Source organism: Melanerpes formicivorus, unplaced genomic scaffold, assembly GCF_026170545.1.
Source record: "Melanerpes formicivorus ecotype bairdi unplaced genomic scaffold, bMelFor1.0.p_v2 SCAF_24, whole genome shotgun sequence".
Lineage (NCBI taxonomy): Eukaryota > Metazoa > Chordata > Aves > Piciformes > Picidae > Melanerpes > Melanerpes formicivorus.
In genome coordinates this window covers 1,444,540-1,462,896 of record NW_027142376.1, presented here as the reverse complement: position 1 = coordinate 1,462,896, position 18,357 = coordinate 1,444,540, and the positions used below count along the sequence as shown (strand labels likewise).

Genomic DNA, 18,357 nt, shown 5'->3' with positions numbered 1-18,357 from the left:
AAGAAATGGAGTGTTTTTTTAATGTCTGTAAATAACATCAAAATGTTACCCAGAATTGGTACTTTTCATTTTCTTTTTCATTTTCATGGATTCTTTGGCCTAGTAGACCAAGAGATGTCAAGAGTAATAATTTGTGAGACTGCTAAATAATGGTGTCTCAGTGGGCCTTTTTATTAACTAAATTGTCTAATTTACAGCTTGACTCAAAGTATACAAAGCCCATCGCCTGTAATACGTATGGGAGACCTTATTCTAGAGGTTCACAACCAATTCATTTGCATTTATATCAAAACCATGTTAACAGCATCATCACAGTTAGGTATTTGAAAAGCTTTGAGCTCACAGCCATTTTATGAAAAAGCTTTGGTATCCAAATAGGTCAATTTCAGTATTTCAGAATTTAAAAGATTAACACATCATAAGATTTTCTTTATTGCCTTCTTACATAGTCAACACCAAAAATTGTCTCTCAAAGTACAATTACTGCTGTTTCTATAACCCTGTTATGCTAGCTAATAAAATGCAAATCAACCCAGACCTTCCAGAGGCCCTGAAATGATCTGAGATTCCTTTCCATTTGCACTAATATTACAGCAATAAACTCTATTGTCATGAGTCCTCTCAGCTCATACAGCCTTCTCCTTTTCAGTATCTCTGCTTTGGCATAATGTCACCTGCAGGGTCATTACTTAAAAGTCGGTTTTCTAAATTATGTTTATTTTAGTTGCCATTGAAAAAAGGGGAGGAAGAAAAGAGAGGAAGGAAGGGAAGAAAGAAAGAAGGAAAAGAAGAAGGGATGAAAGGGAGGGATGGAGGGAGGGGGAGAAGAAAGAGGAAGGGAAGAAAAAGGAAGGGAGGGAAGAAAAAGGAAGGAAGGAAAGAAAAAATGAAGGAAAGAAAAAGGAAGGTAAAAAAGGTGTGAGAGCATTAACCTGACTGGAGACCATTGCGGTAGGCACTGCACCAACACAGAGACATCATGCTGCAAGCAGTTTGTCATCTAAAGAATGCAAGAAGACCTATTCCTACTACCATCTCAATTTCTTAAAAGAAAAAAAAAATATTAGAATGGGAGAGAAAAATCTCCAAGTAGGCCAAATCCCAAGAAATGCTGAGCAATATCAGACCATTTCAGCTGGCTTGTAATGCTTGCTCCACTGCCTAGACACCCCAGCGAGACCCTGTGTTAAAATCAACTGTGCAGAAAGACTTTCTTTCTAAATGCTGCTGGCAAAGTGCTTTATTCCTTCTGTCAATTTATTGAGTATTTGGTTGGACAAAATTCAACTGGTTTCCCTGGAAGTTTTGCCCGAGAAAAGATTTCTGGATTGAACAAGAAAACGAAAAATGTATCAACTCATGCTTCAAGGCAAAAAGAGATGTGTAGCTCCTTGAGAACAGAGATAGCTGAGAGTTTGCATTACATCAGCAGGAGGTTTGTTTTCTTCATATATGCTTCTTTGGAGACTGGAAGTTGGTCCTGTGAAAGGTTAGTTCAGATTAATAGGTTCATTAGCAACACTGATATCTCCAAGATGGTAATTTCCCATGATTAAGTTTCTTAATAGTTTATATGGTGACTGTTTTATTATAGCTTTCATTATTTCAAATACCAAGAGAAGTACTTGTAAGCCTAATTTAGCTAGATTAAACAGAATCTTTCAGGAAAGCTATGCAGCCACTTTGCATTTACTTTCCAACATGACTTTTCTGCTGTTACCAGTGAATGTCACACTTCTGATAAGGCAGCTGAAAGTGTCAGAGCGCTCTCACATGAGGCATGAAGAGAAGAAATGTGCTAAGCTTCCCAAGATGTACCAAACATGATTGGAGGTTCATGCTTTAGCAGCAGGATGACACATTCACTGAAAGTCCATCAAATGATTCTGTTGGCTGGTATATTTAGAAAGTGTTATCATGAGGTTTTCATGGCATGCCTCCTAGCTATATGCTGCATCAAGTAACTTTTCTCAGGTTTTAATATTTCACATGTGTTTGCGGACTTCTTTGTAAGTGTTCTTTTGGAACAAATGACTAGAAGACCTGGATATTTCACAAATGTTCAGGCATTTATCCTCATAACAGTCCCTAGGGAAACATTGCTAGTTATTTTTGAGTGGCTTTCAGGCCAAACATTCAGATAATATCAATTAGTTTATGGAAGTCAGAATATAAATCACAACTGGGAAAAAGGATTGCATCTGGTAAAGGTCATTTTGACAATGATAGTTGCCATGAAATGATTGATCAGAGTGCAGATACACAGTGCACTTTATCTTCCAACCAGGTGCTTTGGTAACCTAGTGACTGACATTATAACAGGAATTACAAATATTTCTCTTGCCCGTAGGTGAGAGGCAGCACTTTTGTGCCTCTTGGTGAATCTTGAGCAAGCAGACTGTTGTTCCTTCTCTGAAGCCACCAGTTTATTTTAGGTAGTGTATGTGAATGCTACCCTCTAAGATAGATGCTGCTTGTCCTGGTCAAGCTCTGCAAAGTGCACTCTACTAAAGAACCAGTGAGAGATTAGCACCCTGGCAATGACTGTATCTCATTAGCAGTCAGGCCAGATACCAGTCCCATGCAAGTACCTTTTTTTTTTCAGTGTCAGAACTTGAGGGGACAGCTCTTGGGAATTTACATAGAAAAACTGAAGATATGTCTTGGAGATGTCCATTGACATCCTAATTAGCAACTCTTTTGTGGTGATGGATGATGAAGATGATTTATTGTGCCTTGATATATAAATCCTGAGGATTTCAGTAAGGTGACAGTAGTTTTACTTTGCCATTAATGAGCAGATCATAGACACAATACATTTCATTTTAGTATTCATCAAGCTGAATCACAATGTGGTCTTTCCAGTGATCTTTTGGTCCTGATAACTTTGTAGTGCTTCATTACTTATGCTTTTAGATATGTTTTGGGCATGCCTGCCCTAACTCAGGATGTCAGATTCTTCTCAGAGGATCAGGTAGCTCATGAAGAAAATGTATAATTTCCTGATTCTAAGAACAGGAGGCTGCTCTGCTAAATAAGAAAAAAGTTAATTCAGTGAGCTGACCACAGAATTTCTGGGCCTTACTGATCTCTTCCACAAGTGTCACTGTAGCTAACTGCAAGACATCTATTGACATCAGTTGGATGGTGCTTGGAAACATCTAGGACATTCACTACTGGTTGTCCTTTGCTGCAAGGAGTTTACTAACTGTATTAGAATATCAGTATCGGTTTCTCAAAGCTAGTAGCTCTGCTATTCATTAGCCTTTGATTCTTCTGCTCATTTGTAGACTCATTCTACTCAAGTGAAGCATGCAGCATCAGGAGAATGGGTGGACTCAGTCTTCTTGAGACACACTTATAAACTGCACAGAATAGCCTTGGGAATTTCTAGCAAAGTTCTTCCACAGATGTTGGCAAAAGCTTCTTATCCCTGGGATAGAACAGCTGCAGACTTCCTCAACTTGCTACTGACAGATTGATGACCAGACTAAATGTAATTAATTTAGAAAACAGACTGCTCCAGACTCTGGTTCTTGCTCTGATTCTTCATCCTTTGCTGTCATGCTGGGGAAACAGGGGACTGGATCAGTACCTTGCTGTGTCTGCAGCGAACTGAAACACCATCTTCACAGCAGAGAATCTCCTTGCTGAGCATGACAAAATCAGAGACCCAAACTCAAATCATCCCTCTCCTGTGACTTTTGACAGCTTAGTCACTTGTATCGAGGCAAAATCAAACACAGTAAAACACAGAAGTGTTCAAGCTGTGTCTGTTGGAACTGATATCCCCACCTGGTTCCATGTTGTGCCACTAAATGCATGCTGGTTTCTAGATTGCCCCAGAAATGGTCTTCATCACCATGCAGTCATCAGTGCCCCCAAGTGGGGAAAGTGACTTTGCAGAATGATCCTTTAAAAGGCAGACAGGGAAGTTTATGGCGCACCTTAGGAACAGGCTACATGGATGCAAGTTACCTAGAACATTTTATTCCTTAGATGTCATTTGGGCATCCAGACATCAGCATATATATGAAAGGGAAGCTCTGAAGATTCTGCCACTCTGCTTTGGTGAGAATTCACCTTGAGTACTGTGTCCAGCTATGGGACCTGCAACACAAGAGGGACATGAACCTGCTGGAGCAGATCGAGAGGAGGGCCACAAAGATGATCAGAGTGCTGGAGCATCTTTCCTATGAAGACAGACTGGGAGAACTGGGGCTGTTCAGCCTGGAGAAGAAAAGGGTTCAGGGAGACATTAGGGCTACATTTCAACGTTTGAGGGGAACCTACTCGATGGCTGGGGATGGTCTGTTTAGGAGGGCTTGTAGCAACAGGACAAGGGGGAATGATTTTAAAGCAGGATAGATTTATGTTGCACATAAGGAAGAAGTTCTTTACAATGAGAGTGGTAAAATACTGGAACAGGTTGCCCAGAGCTGTGGTTGAGGCCTCATCCCTGGAGACATTCAAGATCAGAATCGATGTGGCTCGGGGCAGCCTGATCCTAGTTGGAGGTGTCCCTGCTGACTGCAGAGGGCTCAAACAAGATGACCTTTGAGGGTCTCTTCCAACCTGATACAATCTGTGAATCTGTAAAGTTGGAACAAATTCATAATTCACTTGGGGACAGCAATCAGTAAAAGCCATTTTTCTGCAGTGAAGTGAGTCTAGATGAATTAAGGTGCATGCACTTAACTACTACTGAAAGTCTGCAGCAGTGAGAGTGTGTGGTCTCTGTGTCTCCACCTGGATTCCTTCCTTCTGTCATCTTTCATGAGAGCTGTCCTGCCATCATTAAACTATTAGATGTAGATAACGTTTTTTACTCCAAATTGTGATTTATGGGGGAGTGGAAAGTTGACACATGGTGTATTGATAACATTTTTTAAGAGACTGGATGAGAACACACCTTTGCAACACGTTGCTGAGTTATCTTGGTAGCATTTCCTCATACGCTCCAGAGATGCACTGTAAAGCTACAGTGTTCAGCAAGGCACATCTAAGCCTTCTGCAAGTCATTCATTTCACCAAAATTTTAAAGTGTTCTGGTTTTGTTTTTTTTCTTTTTGTAGGCAATGCAGAGAAGAGAGAAATAATTCCATTCGAGGAAACAGAATAGCTTAAACTCTTCTACTGCAGTGTTCTACAGCAGTGGCAAGAGAGTACCTAAGCCTTTGGTTACAATGAGTTATGGCATCTGTAAATTCCACTTCAATTGAAATGGGTTTCTCCTGGATATCTGTAGATGCCAGTGCAGCTTTATTCAGAGCTTGTGCATTTTTGATGCTCTGTTTTTCAAAGCACTGAGGATTTGTGGTGAGATATGCAAGTATAACTGGGATGTTTGTCCTTGAGAAAGCTATCTCTTCTCTCCCTCTGTGTACTTTAGACATTAAAAATTGAAGTTTGCAACTGATGTTTTTACACAATTTGTTGTATTATGCAACTTAAGCAAGAAAATTGCACAAAAAAAATTCCCTGTTTATTCATAGCTAAATTATTTTTTTCACATCCATACAAAAAATGATACTATCTAAAGCTAAGAGTACCTTCACCTTCATGGCTGTGATTAAGTCCCATAACTGGAAAGAGGCTGGTAGGTCATCATAAAATTATGTTCTTTATCACACGTAATATATAATATGCATAACTGAGTGCTAGTTCTTTTTTGCCTATCAGTAGACCATTTCTTTGCACCATGGTACCCAAAGGTTGTGCAGGCTCTCTTTGAAGGGAAAAAAAAATCAGAAAAATACACAGCAATAAATATTTCAGTTTCAGAATCTTTTGAGGAAACATCAGAGAGAAAGAAAATAAGATCCCAGAAGTCTTTCTCTCCTCTCGTATGTTCACAGCCTGACACTATTAAGCTGCTGGGGCTCGTTGTTCATAGTGCTTTCGCAGTTTTGGTTTCTATTTCTGGTATGTATTTTTAACAGCACCATTTCCAAAGCAAAAGAGTTTGCCAGCTAGGATTTCAGCAGGCTGATAGGTGAGAGATGCACTGGTTACACAGAGACTGTACAATCAGAAAAGGACCAGGACAGACAGTACATGCTGTCAGAAAAAGAACTTTGAGATAGGCTGTTAGTAGTGATAGCCTCTATTTTTTTGTTTCATGTGACATTCTGTAACAATTATGAGATTCTGAAAACACAGTCTGTTTCGGGACCATCTGTCCAACAGCTTTGGACTATTTGCACCATGCATTGTGTGCTGGGAGAGATGATTAAAACCAACCAGAACAAACCCAGTTGTTTTTAGCTTGCACGTTTTATTGTGTTGGTTACTGCCATATGTTATAGAAGCAAAATACAACTGGGTGAGTCTTATCCCTGCTCTTGATGCAGCAGTTTTCTGAGGAAAAAGGCTGATGCGGTGGAGTGTGTATGATCTTCATATTCATCCAGAATATCTGCCTGGAGAGTTTTGCATGGTCTCCTGCAACCTGTCAGCATAATTAGGTTTTTAATCAGAAGACAATTAAGAGACTGTTGAAATTAATGGTTTTAAAACCTGCCTAATGAAAAAATCTGTGTTTATACTGAATGTTTAGGTATATACATCTAAGCAGCTTTGTAAACTGTTGTGACTAATGTATTGCATCTCTTCAATACAGCAAGAGAAAGTAGGCAGAATGCAGTTCAGTGTTCATGCTTTAAATAAAGCTTTAAACAGAGGAGGAGAATCTCACAGATTCACAGATTGCATTGCATTTTAAGGGACCTTCAATGGTCATCTTGTCCAACCCCCCTGCAGTGAGCAGGGGCATTTCCAACTAGATCAGGCTGCTCAGAGCCACGTTGCGTCTGATCTTGAACGTCTCCGGAGACAGGGCTTCAACCACATCCGTGGGCAACCTGTTCCAGTATTTTACCTCTCTCATTGTGAAGAACTTCCTCCTAATGTTCAAACTAAATCTACCTTGCTCCAGTTTTAAACCATTGCCCCTTCTAAATAGTCCTTCCCCGGCCTTCCTGTAGGTCCACTTCAGATGCTGAAATTTAGCTATAAGGTCTCCCCAGCATCTTCTCTTCTCCAAGCTGAACAGCTTCAACGCTCCCAGAGTTTCTTGATAGGAAAGGTGCTCCTGCCTTCTCATGCCTTTGTGGCCCTCCTCTGGATCCATTCCAGCAGTTTCATGTCTCTGTTGTGTTGCAGGTCCCATAGCTGGACACAATACTCCAAGTGAGGAATCACCAGGGCAGAGCAGAGTGGCAGAATCTCCTCTCTTAATCTGATGGCCATGCTTCTTTTGATGCAGCCCATGATACAATTTGCCTTCTCGGTTGCAAGTGCACGTTGCTGCATCATGTCCAAGCTTCTCCTCCACCAGTACCCCTCAGTCCTTTTCTGCAGGGCTTTAAATAAAGCTTCAAACATAGGAGGAGAATCTCCATGCAGAGTGGTGGAAAATAAATTAGCCACTGAGCTTACTAATAGGAAGAAGTGCTCATATTTTCCAAAGAAAGCTTAGAATGCATCTGGAAAAAGGGAAGGCCAGAGGCTTTAGTTTGTAGCTGTTAAGCCAAAACTAATAATATACCAGTAGATTGGTTTGCATTTCATTAACTTTGCAGGGACAAATCATAATGGACTTGATGTCTAACGAAAGAACATTGTGAATAAATTAAGAAGTGCCTGGAGATTTTTTTGTCTGCACAACTCATATGTTGGAGTTCTGCAGCTAGAAAGTCCTGCTTAAAATTTGTGTGTTGTATACAAGAGTTCTCCTAAGTTACTACAGGTAAAGTTAACCTAGGCAGGGAAGGAAACATTTTAACATGGAGAGAAATGCAAAGTGACTTCTCACCTAGGAAAAAAAAGATGGTCTAAAAGTTAAGATTCATAGAAAGATAAAATGGGTACTTAGGAGAGCTGACACACACTGGATCCTGAATGCCTGTCTGTGTGAGGAAATGAATGTGTAAGCAAATTAATGGCAAGAGTAGGCTTGCCACTACCAGCAGATCACTTAAGTTGCATAAGTATTGATTTAGAAGCAAATCATTCTGCACAACCAGGTTGTAAAATTTGCAGCTTCATTATATATAATGTAGTTCCTGAATCACAAGGTCTTTGTGCTTTGGTTTTACAGTATCTCATAAGATACACTGTGATTTTTTTTTCCATATTCTTGCCATAGTATTTGAATCCCTTTCCTGTTTTCCATATACTTTTCCTAACATCCCAGAGAGCTACTGGGAATGTGAAATATAACCTGTTAATTTACCTTCTTTCAGATTTCCAGGCGTTTGGTCTGAAGAAAGGAATGTTCTTCAATCCAGATCCTTATCTGAAGATTTCCATCCAGCCTGGAAAACATAGCATCTTCCCAGCACTTCCTCATCATGGACAGGAGAAGAGATCTAAGATCATGTGTAACACTGTTAACCCAATCTGGCAAGGAGAGGTAAGCAGTTTGTCACGCTGAGACTTTTCTGAACACGTGGAAATTACTCTAGCACTATCTCTTCTTTAAAAATAAATTTAAACATTTCATTCTTGGCTAAACAGTTGTTCACCTGTCTGTGCTTGATGGATTTCACGACTTCTTCATGCAAAAGGCTTAATTAGCTACAAAGATGAATGATACGTTAAAACTTTCCGAATGGGTTGTACGTTGTGCATGCAGTTTATGAAGTTGTTAATTATTGAAGGCAGGTGTGAAACACAACTGGAACATAAAGTTGGATAGCATGAAGGGCTGCTGCTTGGTTGTCACAGTGTTCTTGTACAGAGAGGAGACATTGTGTGCAGCAGAACAAGAGTAGCATGCAAATAAAAAGAATCTGTGTGAAAAGCATTGGTGGCAATATAAATTAAAGGTAACTTTGGCACATTTACCCGTCACCTTGAAGAAATGCTTTCTAGTCTGCTGCTGCTTGTTGGAAGGCTTAGTAGGTATTAATGAGATCTGAGAGTTCAATTGCTGCCTGCTGTTTTTAAATTGCACACAAAATGACAACAGGCAGCAAAGAATAAGGAATAGCTTTGGAATTAAAGGAGCCTGACATAATGGGTGTGATTTACTGGTGTTCTCTTGTCAGACCAATATCTCCAGTGCAGGAAAGAGTAAAACTAAATAGACCAAATAGATTTACTCAAATTAGAATGCAAATTGTAAAGTAGCCTAGGGTTAATTAGGTCAAACTGTGTAGTCATGGAAATGTGAGTTGGGAAAAGAGGCAGCAGAAATGTTGCTGAATACTCCTATGTGGAGGAGGATGGTCAAGAAACTAGGTACCACATCAGGTTATGTGACAGCTGAGCCTACATGGGGGAGGTTATATGCAGGGTGGGGACAACCTTGTAAGTAGACTGAGAAAAACACCTTCTAACAGGACTTACTTAAGTGGAAGTCTCTATTGTGAGACATCCACCAAGCTATAACTTCTCTGTAGCTCCAGTCATCAGATATATCTGGTTGAAAGATCCCAAGTCAAGCTCAGATGCTGGAACTGACATGGAGGATCAGGGAGTAGGCAGAGATCTTTCGGTAAAGTGCATAAGACACAGGCCTAGAGGCGGGCAGGCACGAAGTGGGAACTTGCTGCATGTGTGTCACACTCGGTATGTGTAATTGTAGGAGCTAGCAGCGAGTGTGGATGCCAAGAGCTGGCGCTCAAATGGGGACACAGGGTATGGATGTGGTCCCACTACTGCAGCCAGAGTTAACTGCTGAGGAGACTGTCCTTATCCAAAGAGACATGTGGCAACTGTGCTGATGGAAGCTGAAAACAGACTTTTTGGAAATACTCAGTATTGGTCAGAAGTCTTCTCTTGAGAAAGACAACCCCCAGCCAATGTAATCTGTTCTTACTTCAACGTGCTTTTGCATTGCTAGAGGATAAAATTACCTAAGAGTAAGAATGTGGCTCTGATAAAATGTCAAGGGTGTCTTCTCCTCAGGCCATGGGGAATGGCTGAGTTCATGGCCTGACATTTCTTTTCCAGTAGAGTTTGGCAGCAAGGAAAGGAGAAAGAATGAAATGGCCTAATGGACATCAGAAAGCAAAAGAGCACAGCTGTCTTCCAGCTTCTCTTTTCAACCCCCTGGCTTCTTGATTGCGTGCAAGCACACAGCATCTCCCCTTCTCGTGTTGGCCTATTAGTGGCTTAGGAGTCTAAACCAGCCAAGCTGTCATTCGACATGCTCTCCTTCTGTGCTCCCTTCAGCTGACACTGAGATGTTTAACTGCAGGATTTTGTGTTGCATTTTATGCACAGCAGCTACTCCACAGACGGTTCTGTTGCTGAAAGCTGACGTTAGTTTCTTTTGCACAGAAGACCCTCAGTCTGATTTTCTTCAACTTCCTCCCTTTGTGAGACAAAGGGAGAAGCAAGACTGCAAACTGTTGCTGAATTATAATGGTAGCCATTCTTCTGTCCACTCTTTTTACTGGTGGATGTGAATATAGGAAGTGAAAAGCTTTGAGGAATCAGTCACTTCATTAACTGGATCACTCACTAGCTGTTTTCCCCCAAAAAATACTTTAGGCAATAAATTATTTTGGGAGGATGACTCTTTCCTAAGGTTCTCTGTCACTACATGTAAATAGAAGCCAGATGCTCTTTTTCTTTTTTCCTTTTATCTTTTTTATTTATTACTCAGTTCAATGACACATATAATTTGTTTTGTCTGCTAAGCCTGAAATAAAGCTATAGAAATAGCTGCAAACTGGGATCCTTATACTCTTGACTGCCCTGGAGCAAATTAAGAAATTGAAGAGTTGGCTCAGTTCCATTAGGACCTCAACACCAAAGTAAAGTCCAACAGACTGAGTGTCACAGAATTACAGAAGGGACCTCTGAAGACCATCTAGTACAATTCTGCTGCTAGAACAGGATCACATAGAATAAATCACCCAGGAACACATCCAGGCAGGTTTTTAATTCCTCCAGAGATGAAGACTCTACAGCCTCTCTGGGCAGCCTGTTCCAGTGTTTGCCACCCTCAAAGTGAAAACTTTTTTCCTTATGATTACGTGCAACCTCCTGTGTTCTAGTTTGTGTCTGTTGTCTCTTGTCTTGTCACTGGAGACCACTGAGAAGAGTTTGAATCCATCCTCCTGACACTTGCCCTTTAACTATTGATCAGCATTGATGAGATCCCCTCTCAATCTCCTTTTCTCCAGGCTAAACAGCCCCAGCTCTCTCAAGCCTCTTTTTGCTCCAGTCCCCTCATCATCTTTGGGGCCATCCATTGGAATCTCTCCCTGTTATTCTTGAACTGGAGAGCCCAGATTCTGCTAAGCCAAAGTGCTGAGTATTGCCATGTGTGATGATAAGTACTTTGAGGGAGATCTACAGTAGCTACTGATGGTGCCTACAGACCCCTGCAGGGTCAATGGGGAGAAGTAGGCAGATGCAGAAAGTAAGAGTAACAAGTACCTTCAGACATGGAACTTGTTGCAAAATCAAAATTAATGATCCTGATTGTTTTCTTACTTCTGGCTCTACTTTCAAATTGGTCCATTCTTCAGCAGTATCTGTACTTTTAAATGGTGCTGGAAACCACATGCCACTGGACAGCCTACTCTAAGCCCCTAGGTTAAGCAGTTTTTGCACTAGCAGTCCACACAGTTGCAAAGGTATGGTAGGTGAGTCTTCCTATCATGCTGATTTGAGGTAGAATACTTCAGAATGAAGTGCCCACTTCCCAAATCTGCTCTCCATCTAGTAGAGAAGGGTGAATGTTGATTATACCTCTTCTAAGACTGATATTAAAAACAATGACACTATTCCCATATTATTTCATGTTGAGGCAGTGTGTCTGGTGTGACGTTCTTTGGAAGAAGCTCCTTTAGGAAGATGTATTTTGTCAGCAAGCAGTGGAGTCATAGGTTTAGACAAGCTGTTAATAAGCTGGGGATCATAAGCACCAAAGCAAAGTGGTTTAAAAAGTAGTTCATGTATCTCCAGCCTGTTAGGAAATTCTCTCAGTGGTTTTGCAGAAAAGATACTTCAGGTCTCTGGACTTTGCCTTAAATGTATTTATAGAATCATAGAATGCACTGGAAGGGACTTTCAGAGGTCATCTAGTCCAACCCTCCTGCACTCAGCAGGGACATCCCCAGCTAGGTGGGGTTGCTCAGAGCCCCATCAAACCTGACCGTGAATGTCTCCAGGGATGAGTTCTCCACCATGTCCCTCAGCAACCTGTGCCAGTGTTCCACCAACCTCATAGTGAAGAACTTCTGCCTAATGTCCAATCTAAATTTACTCTTCTCTAGTTTATATCCATTGCCCATCCTCCTAATGCTACAAGACCTTGGAAAAAGTCCCTCTCCAGCTTTCTTGTAGGACCCTTCAGGTACTGGAAGGCTGCTGTAAGGTATCACCAGAGCCTTCTCTTACCCAGGCTGAACAACTCTATCTCTCAGCCTGTCTTCATAGGAGAGATGCTACAGATCATTTTAGTGACCTTTCTCTAGACCCACTCCATCAGGTCCATGTCTTTCTTGTGCTGAGGGTATTTCTTCTGTACCTGGCAGTCCAAGCTACTTGCTTCTTCCATTTTTGTGAGCAGATGCAGAATGTCAAGGAATGGGCAGTGAGGTAACTATAAATGGATGGTCACAACCATCCAGCATATTTAAGGAGTAGGAAGTGTCACCTGTTAAATGACTCATTGGCTTTCACCTCTGATAATGCTAGCTCTGGAGAAGCAGATTGCCTTGGAAGTGTGAGCCCCATGCTAGGATAGAAAAAACTCCCTGCAGCTTTGCTGATTGTTTCTTTGCCTCAGCCTTTGCAAATGCAGTTAAATTACAGCTGAGGCACAAAAGAATGTTTTGGGTGGCTGCCTTATCACTCTGAGGAATAGCTGTGTTGCAGTGGTGAGTTAATTGATGTGTAGAAGCAGAGGTGTTCAGTGCTCTGTTGCAAGAGCACTTAACAAACAGTAGTTAATGTGTCAGAGCCGATAAACACAATTACAAGTGTTTCCACACGTGGAACTTGTACACTCTGCACCTCAGATAACCCACAGCCTTTCAAAAATGCTGTACTTGGGTAAATTCCCATGTAACCTGTCTCTTCAGATTACCAACACAAAATCAAAAAGGAAACAGTTGGGGTCTCGAATGCCAGGGGGGAAGGTGGTCTGGGGAGAGAGGGCTTCTGCAGAGCCAGCTGTCATCAGTAATAGAAACAGTAGGTTTGGATACTGCCTGCAAGAATATTAAGATGACAGAGGTGCAGCTGACTGAGTGCTGGTTTGTAGCTGCTTGTGATGCAGATTTTCAGCTTGGGCACTGATTCTGTGATAACGAATGCTAGACTGGTGCATGATGGACCACCCAGCAGCACTGGGACTGAAAGATGCTTTGTCAGATTAGCCAGGTCATGCAATATAGGGTTAATGGTATCTCTCTGATTCTCTTGGTGCTTTATGTTGGCCAGCACATCAAGTGAGGCAATTCTGCTGGTCTGTTCTGCTCTGGTAAGACCACACCTGGAGTACTGTGTCCAGCTCTGGAACCCTAAGCACAGGAAAGGTGTGGACTTCTTGGAGCAGGTCTTGAGGAGGCCACAAACATGATCAGAAGGCTGGAGTGCCTCTCCTATGGAGACAAACTGAGTTGGGGTTGCTCAGCCTAGAGCAGAGAATGCTCCAGAGAGACCTTACTGTGGCCTTCCAGTACTTAAAGGGGCCTATAAGAAAGGTGGGGACAGACTTTTTACCATGGCCTGTTGTGACAGGACAAAGGGTGATGGTTTTAAACTAAAAGAGGAAGATTTAGTTTAGATATAAGGAAGAAATTTTATGCAATGAGGAAGGTGAAATGCTGGCCTAGCTTGCCCAGAGAGGTGGCAGACCCCCCATTGCTGGAAACATTCAAGGTCAGGTTGGGTAGGAATCTGAACTACCTGCTCTAGTTAAAGATGCCTGTGCAGTGAAGTTGGACAATATGACCTTTAAAGGTCCCTTCCAACCCAAACCATTCTATGATATGGTGAGTGCTACCTGATGTAGTGCAAACTTAGTGCTACAAACAGGGGATTATTGATCAATGGTGAATCTTGGCAGAACAAGTTAAAGCCATTAAAGATGCTTTAGTATATTTGAATCAACAGTATGAATTTAAACTAAAGTAGGTTATATTCAATGTGATTTCGGTCTTACATTGAGCACTAGAATCTGTTCTGATATAAGAGGAGACTGGATGAAGCACTTGGTACCATGGTTTAGTTGCTAAAATGGTATTGGGTAATAGGTTGGACGTGATGATCTTGAAGGGCTTTTCCAACCTGGTCTGGTCTATTCTATTCTATTCTATTCTATTCTATTCTACTCTGTTCCGTTCTATTCTGTTCTGTTCTATTCTAATACTCAGAGCATTAGATGCTGACAGTCCTACTCACAAGAACCATTTTGTGATATCACCTGGAGTGCAAAATTTAAAAAGCAACAGGAACATCACACTGATTAAGTTAGGTCACCTTAAAATTACTGTTTAAGTTAGGTCAGCATTTTCCTGCCCCCTGCTAGCAAATATAAAAGAATCTGCTGCGGAAACTTGGAGGCCTTTGCACCAGAGCATCACTCCAGTGTAGGTGCAGTGAAATCCAGATCCTGAATTCCTTATGAATTTGTCACTGGGACTGAGCAAAGCTTTGTGGTTGGTAGCTTCCTTGTATAACATTTCTACACACATGGACAGGTAAAGTGTAAAACATTGTTTGACTAGGTAGAAAAGCTGTGATTACAGCTGCAATTTTTTGAACAATTGAAGCGTGAAAGCCCAAGAAAACTCCAGCGGTCTGGATTATATTTTTAATATGTTATTCTTCTAGAGATGCATTTCAATAGCATATTCTGCATCTAGAAGAGTAGCAGTCCTGTGAATCTTACATATTAGTGCTCGTGAGAGTCCTCAGATGTTTTCAGTCTGTGCTGTGCTGATAAATCCATAGAAAATGTGAGAGATGAAGAAAAGCCCTGACTCTTTAAGCAGTATTTGCACTTGATTTATCCAGAAGTTCTTTTAAATTTCTAATGCCTTAGGGCTGAAACTTGCCATTAATAAAGTAAAAGACATCTTGCAAAAATATCTAAGCCATCAGAGAGAATTCATGATGAGCCTATTAACTAGCAACTCTGAATGTTGTGGAATACAGGAAATACATGGGAAGAACTTTTTAATTCCTTGTTTCCAATACAGAGAGGTAGTGATTCTGAGGAAGAAATCTAGGAAGCCAATTTGCTGAAGGCCCTATCTAGATTTGGAGGAGTTCAGGAGAAAGGACTGAATCAGACCTTAGAGCAGCAACACATTGGTGTGCACTCCTTTTGTACTGTAGGAAGAATCCCCCTAACCTTGTGCCATGCCAAAATAAGGTACAGCATTGGATCTGCCCCACTGTGGTTGCTGCTGAGTTCCAGGACTTTTGGGGTATGTGCAGGCATGTCCCAACCTTTCGCAGCAGTGGAACTCTGGGCTTGACACTGCTGACTGCAGTATTTTGTATTGCCATTGAGGAAGCTGGAGTAAGATCAAGAAGCTGATATGTAGAGGAAGTATTATTTGAATGGCAGCAGAATAATACAGATTGGAGGGTGGTGAGTGCATTAAAAGTGTAATTGTTTAACTGGAGTATTTGAACATAAAATCCCACTCATATTCATCTGAGAGACTATATCTGTCTTCATCCATCAAAAGCAATTTGAGAACCTTTTAAGATTTACTTCTGCTTGTATTGTCCCTGTGGCATGATGGATATCACCAATAATTCTATTACTTATTCAACTCTATCTCAAGAGTCTAATTCTTCCTGTCACCAATGTATTAATTGATCTGCCTTTCACCAGTTGTTATATTGACTGTTTTTAAAGAACTTGTCTTGACTTAGCTTGTCTAATTAGTGCTAATGGGCATAGTCTGTTCATTTCCTTGATAGTGTTATTGAGAGCTGATATCTGTAATCTGTCCACATTCAGGGATGCAAATAATATCTGTAGAACAAAACATGGGAATCAATCGTCATCCTCATTAGTTGACTTTCTATGAAAAGGATTCTCCAGCTGTGGAAATGGTTGTGTTATCTTATAAATGGATACAGATAGGTTCTGCCTGGTCAGCATTATCACGCACCTTTATTCTTTACCATATAAAAGTCCTGTATTAAACACCCATGAGGTCTGTTCACAACAACCCCATGAACACTCCAGGACTAGGGCAGAGTGCCTGGAAAGCTGCCCAGCAGAGAAGGACCTGGAGGTGTTGATTGACAGATGGCTGAACAGGAGCCAGCAGTGTGCTCAGGTGGCCAAGAAGGCCAATGGCATTCTGGCATGCATCAAGAATAGTGAGGCCAGCAGGAGGAGGGAAGTCATTGTGCCCCTGTACTCAGCGCTGGTTAGGCCACACATTGAATACTCTGTCCAGTTCTGGGCCCTTCAGTTTAAGAAGGACATTGAGACTCTTGAACGTGTCCAGAGAAGGGCAATGAGGCTGCTGAGAGGCCTTGAGCACAGCCCTATGAGGAGAGGCTGAGGGAGCTGGGATTGTTTAGCCTGGAGAAGAGGAGGCTCAGGGGTGACCTCATTGCCCTCTACAACTACCTGAAGGTAGGTTGTAGCCAGGAGGGTATTGGTCTCTTCTCTCAGGTATCCAGCACCAGAATGAGAGGACACAGTCTCAAGCTGCACCAGGTGAAGTTTAGGCTGGAGGTGAGGAGAAAGTTCTTCACTGAGAGAGTCGTTTGCCATTGGAATGTGCTGCCCGGGGGGTGGTGGAGTCACCATCCCTGGAGGTGTTCAAGAGGGGATTGGACGTGGTGCTTGGTGCCATGGTTTAGTCATGAGGTCTGTGGTGACAGGTTGGACTCGATGATCTTTGAGGTCTCTTCCAACCTTGGTGATTCTGTGATTCTGTGAAGGCCAACAGCATCCTGGCTTGTAATAGGAATAGTGTAGCCAGCAGGGCCAGCAGGTCTAGGGATGTGATTGTTCCCCTCTATTCAGCACTGGGGAGGCCACACCTCAAATACTTTATTCAGTTTGGGACTCTTCACTCCAAGAAGAACGTTGAGGTGCTGGAGCATGTCCAGAGAAGAGCAGCTAAGTTGGTGAAGGGCCTTGAACACAAATCTTGCGAGGAATGGCCAAGAGAATTGGGGTTGTTTATTCTGGAAGAAAAGGAGGCTGAGGGGAGACCTCACGGCCCTCTACAACTCCCTCAAAGGCAGTTGGAGTGAGATGGGGGTTGATCTCTTTTCATATGTGCCAAGTGACAGGACAAGAAGAAACAGCCTCAAGTTGTGCCAGGGGAGGTTCAGGTAGGATACTAAGAAAAATGTCTTCACAGAAAGGGTTACCAAGCACTGGCACAGGCTGCCCAGGGAGGTGGTGAAGTCGCCATCTCTGCTGATGTTTAAAAGATGTTTGGCTGTGGTGCTGGGGTACCTGGTTTACGGATTCACAGATTGCATCACATTAGAAGGGACCCTCAAAGGTCTTGTTGTCCAACCCCCCTCACAGTCAGCAGGGACACCTCCAACTAAATCAGGCTGCCCAGAGCCACGTCAAGTCTGTTTTTGAACATTCCCAAGGACAGGGCCTCAACTACATCCCTGGGCATTCAGTGGTAGTAGTTTAGCAGTAGTGGCGGGATTGCAGTTGGACTTGATCTCAAAGGTCTCTTCCAACCTCAACAGTTCTATGATTCTATGATAACCATCTCTGCCTGTAAAACTGATGCAAGTAGTGACTGAAAAGTAGATCACTGTCTGAAACTCCTTCAGTGGTATTTACTACAGTGTGTTCAGATCTCGCTTGAAGACGGCAGCAGCAATGTAAAATTGGATTTGCATTTAGGTCACTGAGATGGTGTGAGAATATGAATGTTTCAGCTGATTCTCAGTAGTTTTGCTTCTGATTTGTGTCTCTGAGAGTGAATCTGAAAAAGGGAGCTGTGTGAAATCTCTGTAAGAAGGAGGAGAATCCTAATGAGTGGAGCCATAACTGATGAAACCCTGCTTAGGCCAAGAAGACTTAATGCATTGGTTTGGTTCTCTCTGCCATGTCACTTCTGCTCTTCCCTCTCCTTCCCTTCTCATTATTTCTTTAGAAATAATTAATTATGGCTCATTGATTCTTTGGTGCCTGAGAAAATGTCAACTAAAGCTTTTCCTTCAGTTTGGGGCATTTTAAGGCTATGCCTTAATGTGGAGTCACTGTCCCTGAAGGTGTTCAAAAAGGGATTGGACGTGGCACTTGAAGCCACGGTTTAGTAGTCATGGGGTGTTGGGTGACAGGTTGGACTTGATGATCTTTGAGGTCTTTTCCAACCTTATTGATTCTATGATTCTATGATCTACATGTAACCTATAAAAAGGAGCCCCCCT

The 18,357-nt window shown here is 42.0% G+C and overlaps 1 protein-coding gene across 7 annotated transcripts in view; it reads left to right on the top strand.

Annotated features, from left to right (window-relative positions):
• Window positions 1-18,357, top strand: part of HECW1 (HECT, C2 and WW domain containing E3 ubiquitin protein ligase 1) — a 314,683-nt gene that overhangs the window by 198,209 nt on the left and 98,117 nt on the right. For all 7 annotated transcript variants that reach the window (XM_068152576.1, XM_068152575.1, XM_068152572.1 and 4 more), the window contains one exon: window positions 8,247-8,416. In XM_068152576.1, the coding sequence (XP_068008677.1) occupies window positions 8,247-8,416 (170 nt within the window). The remainder of the gene's footprint in view (window positions 1-8,246; window positions 8,417-18,357) is intronic.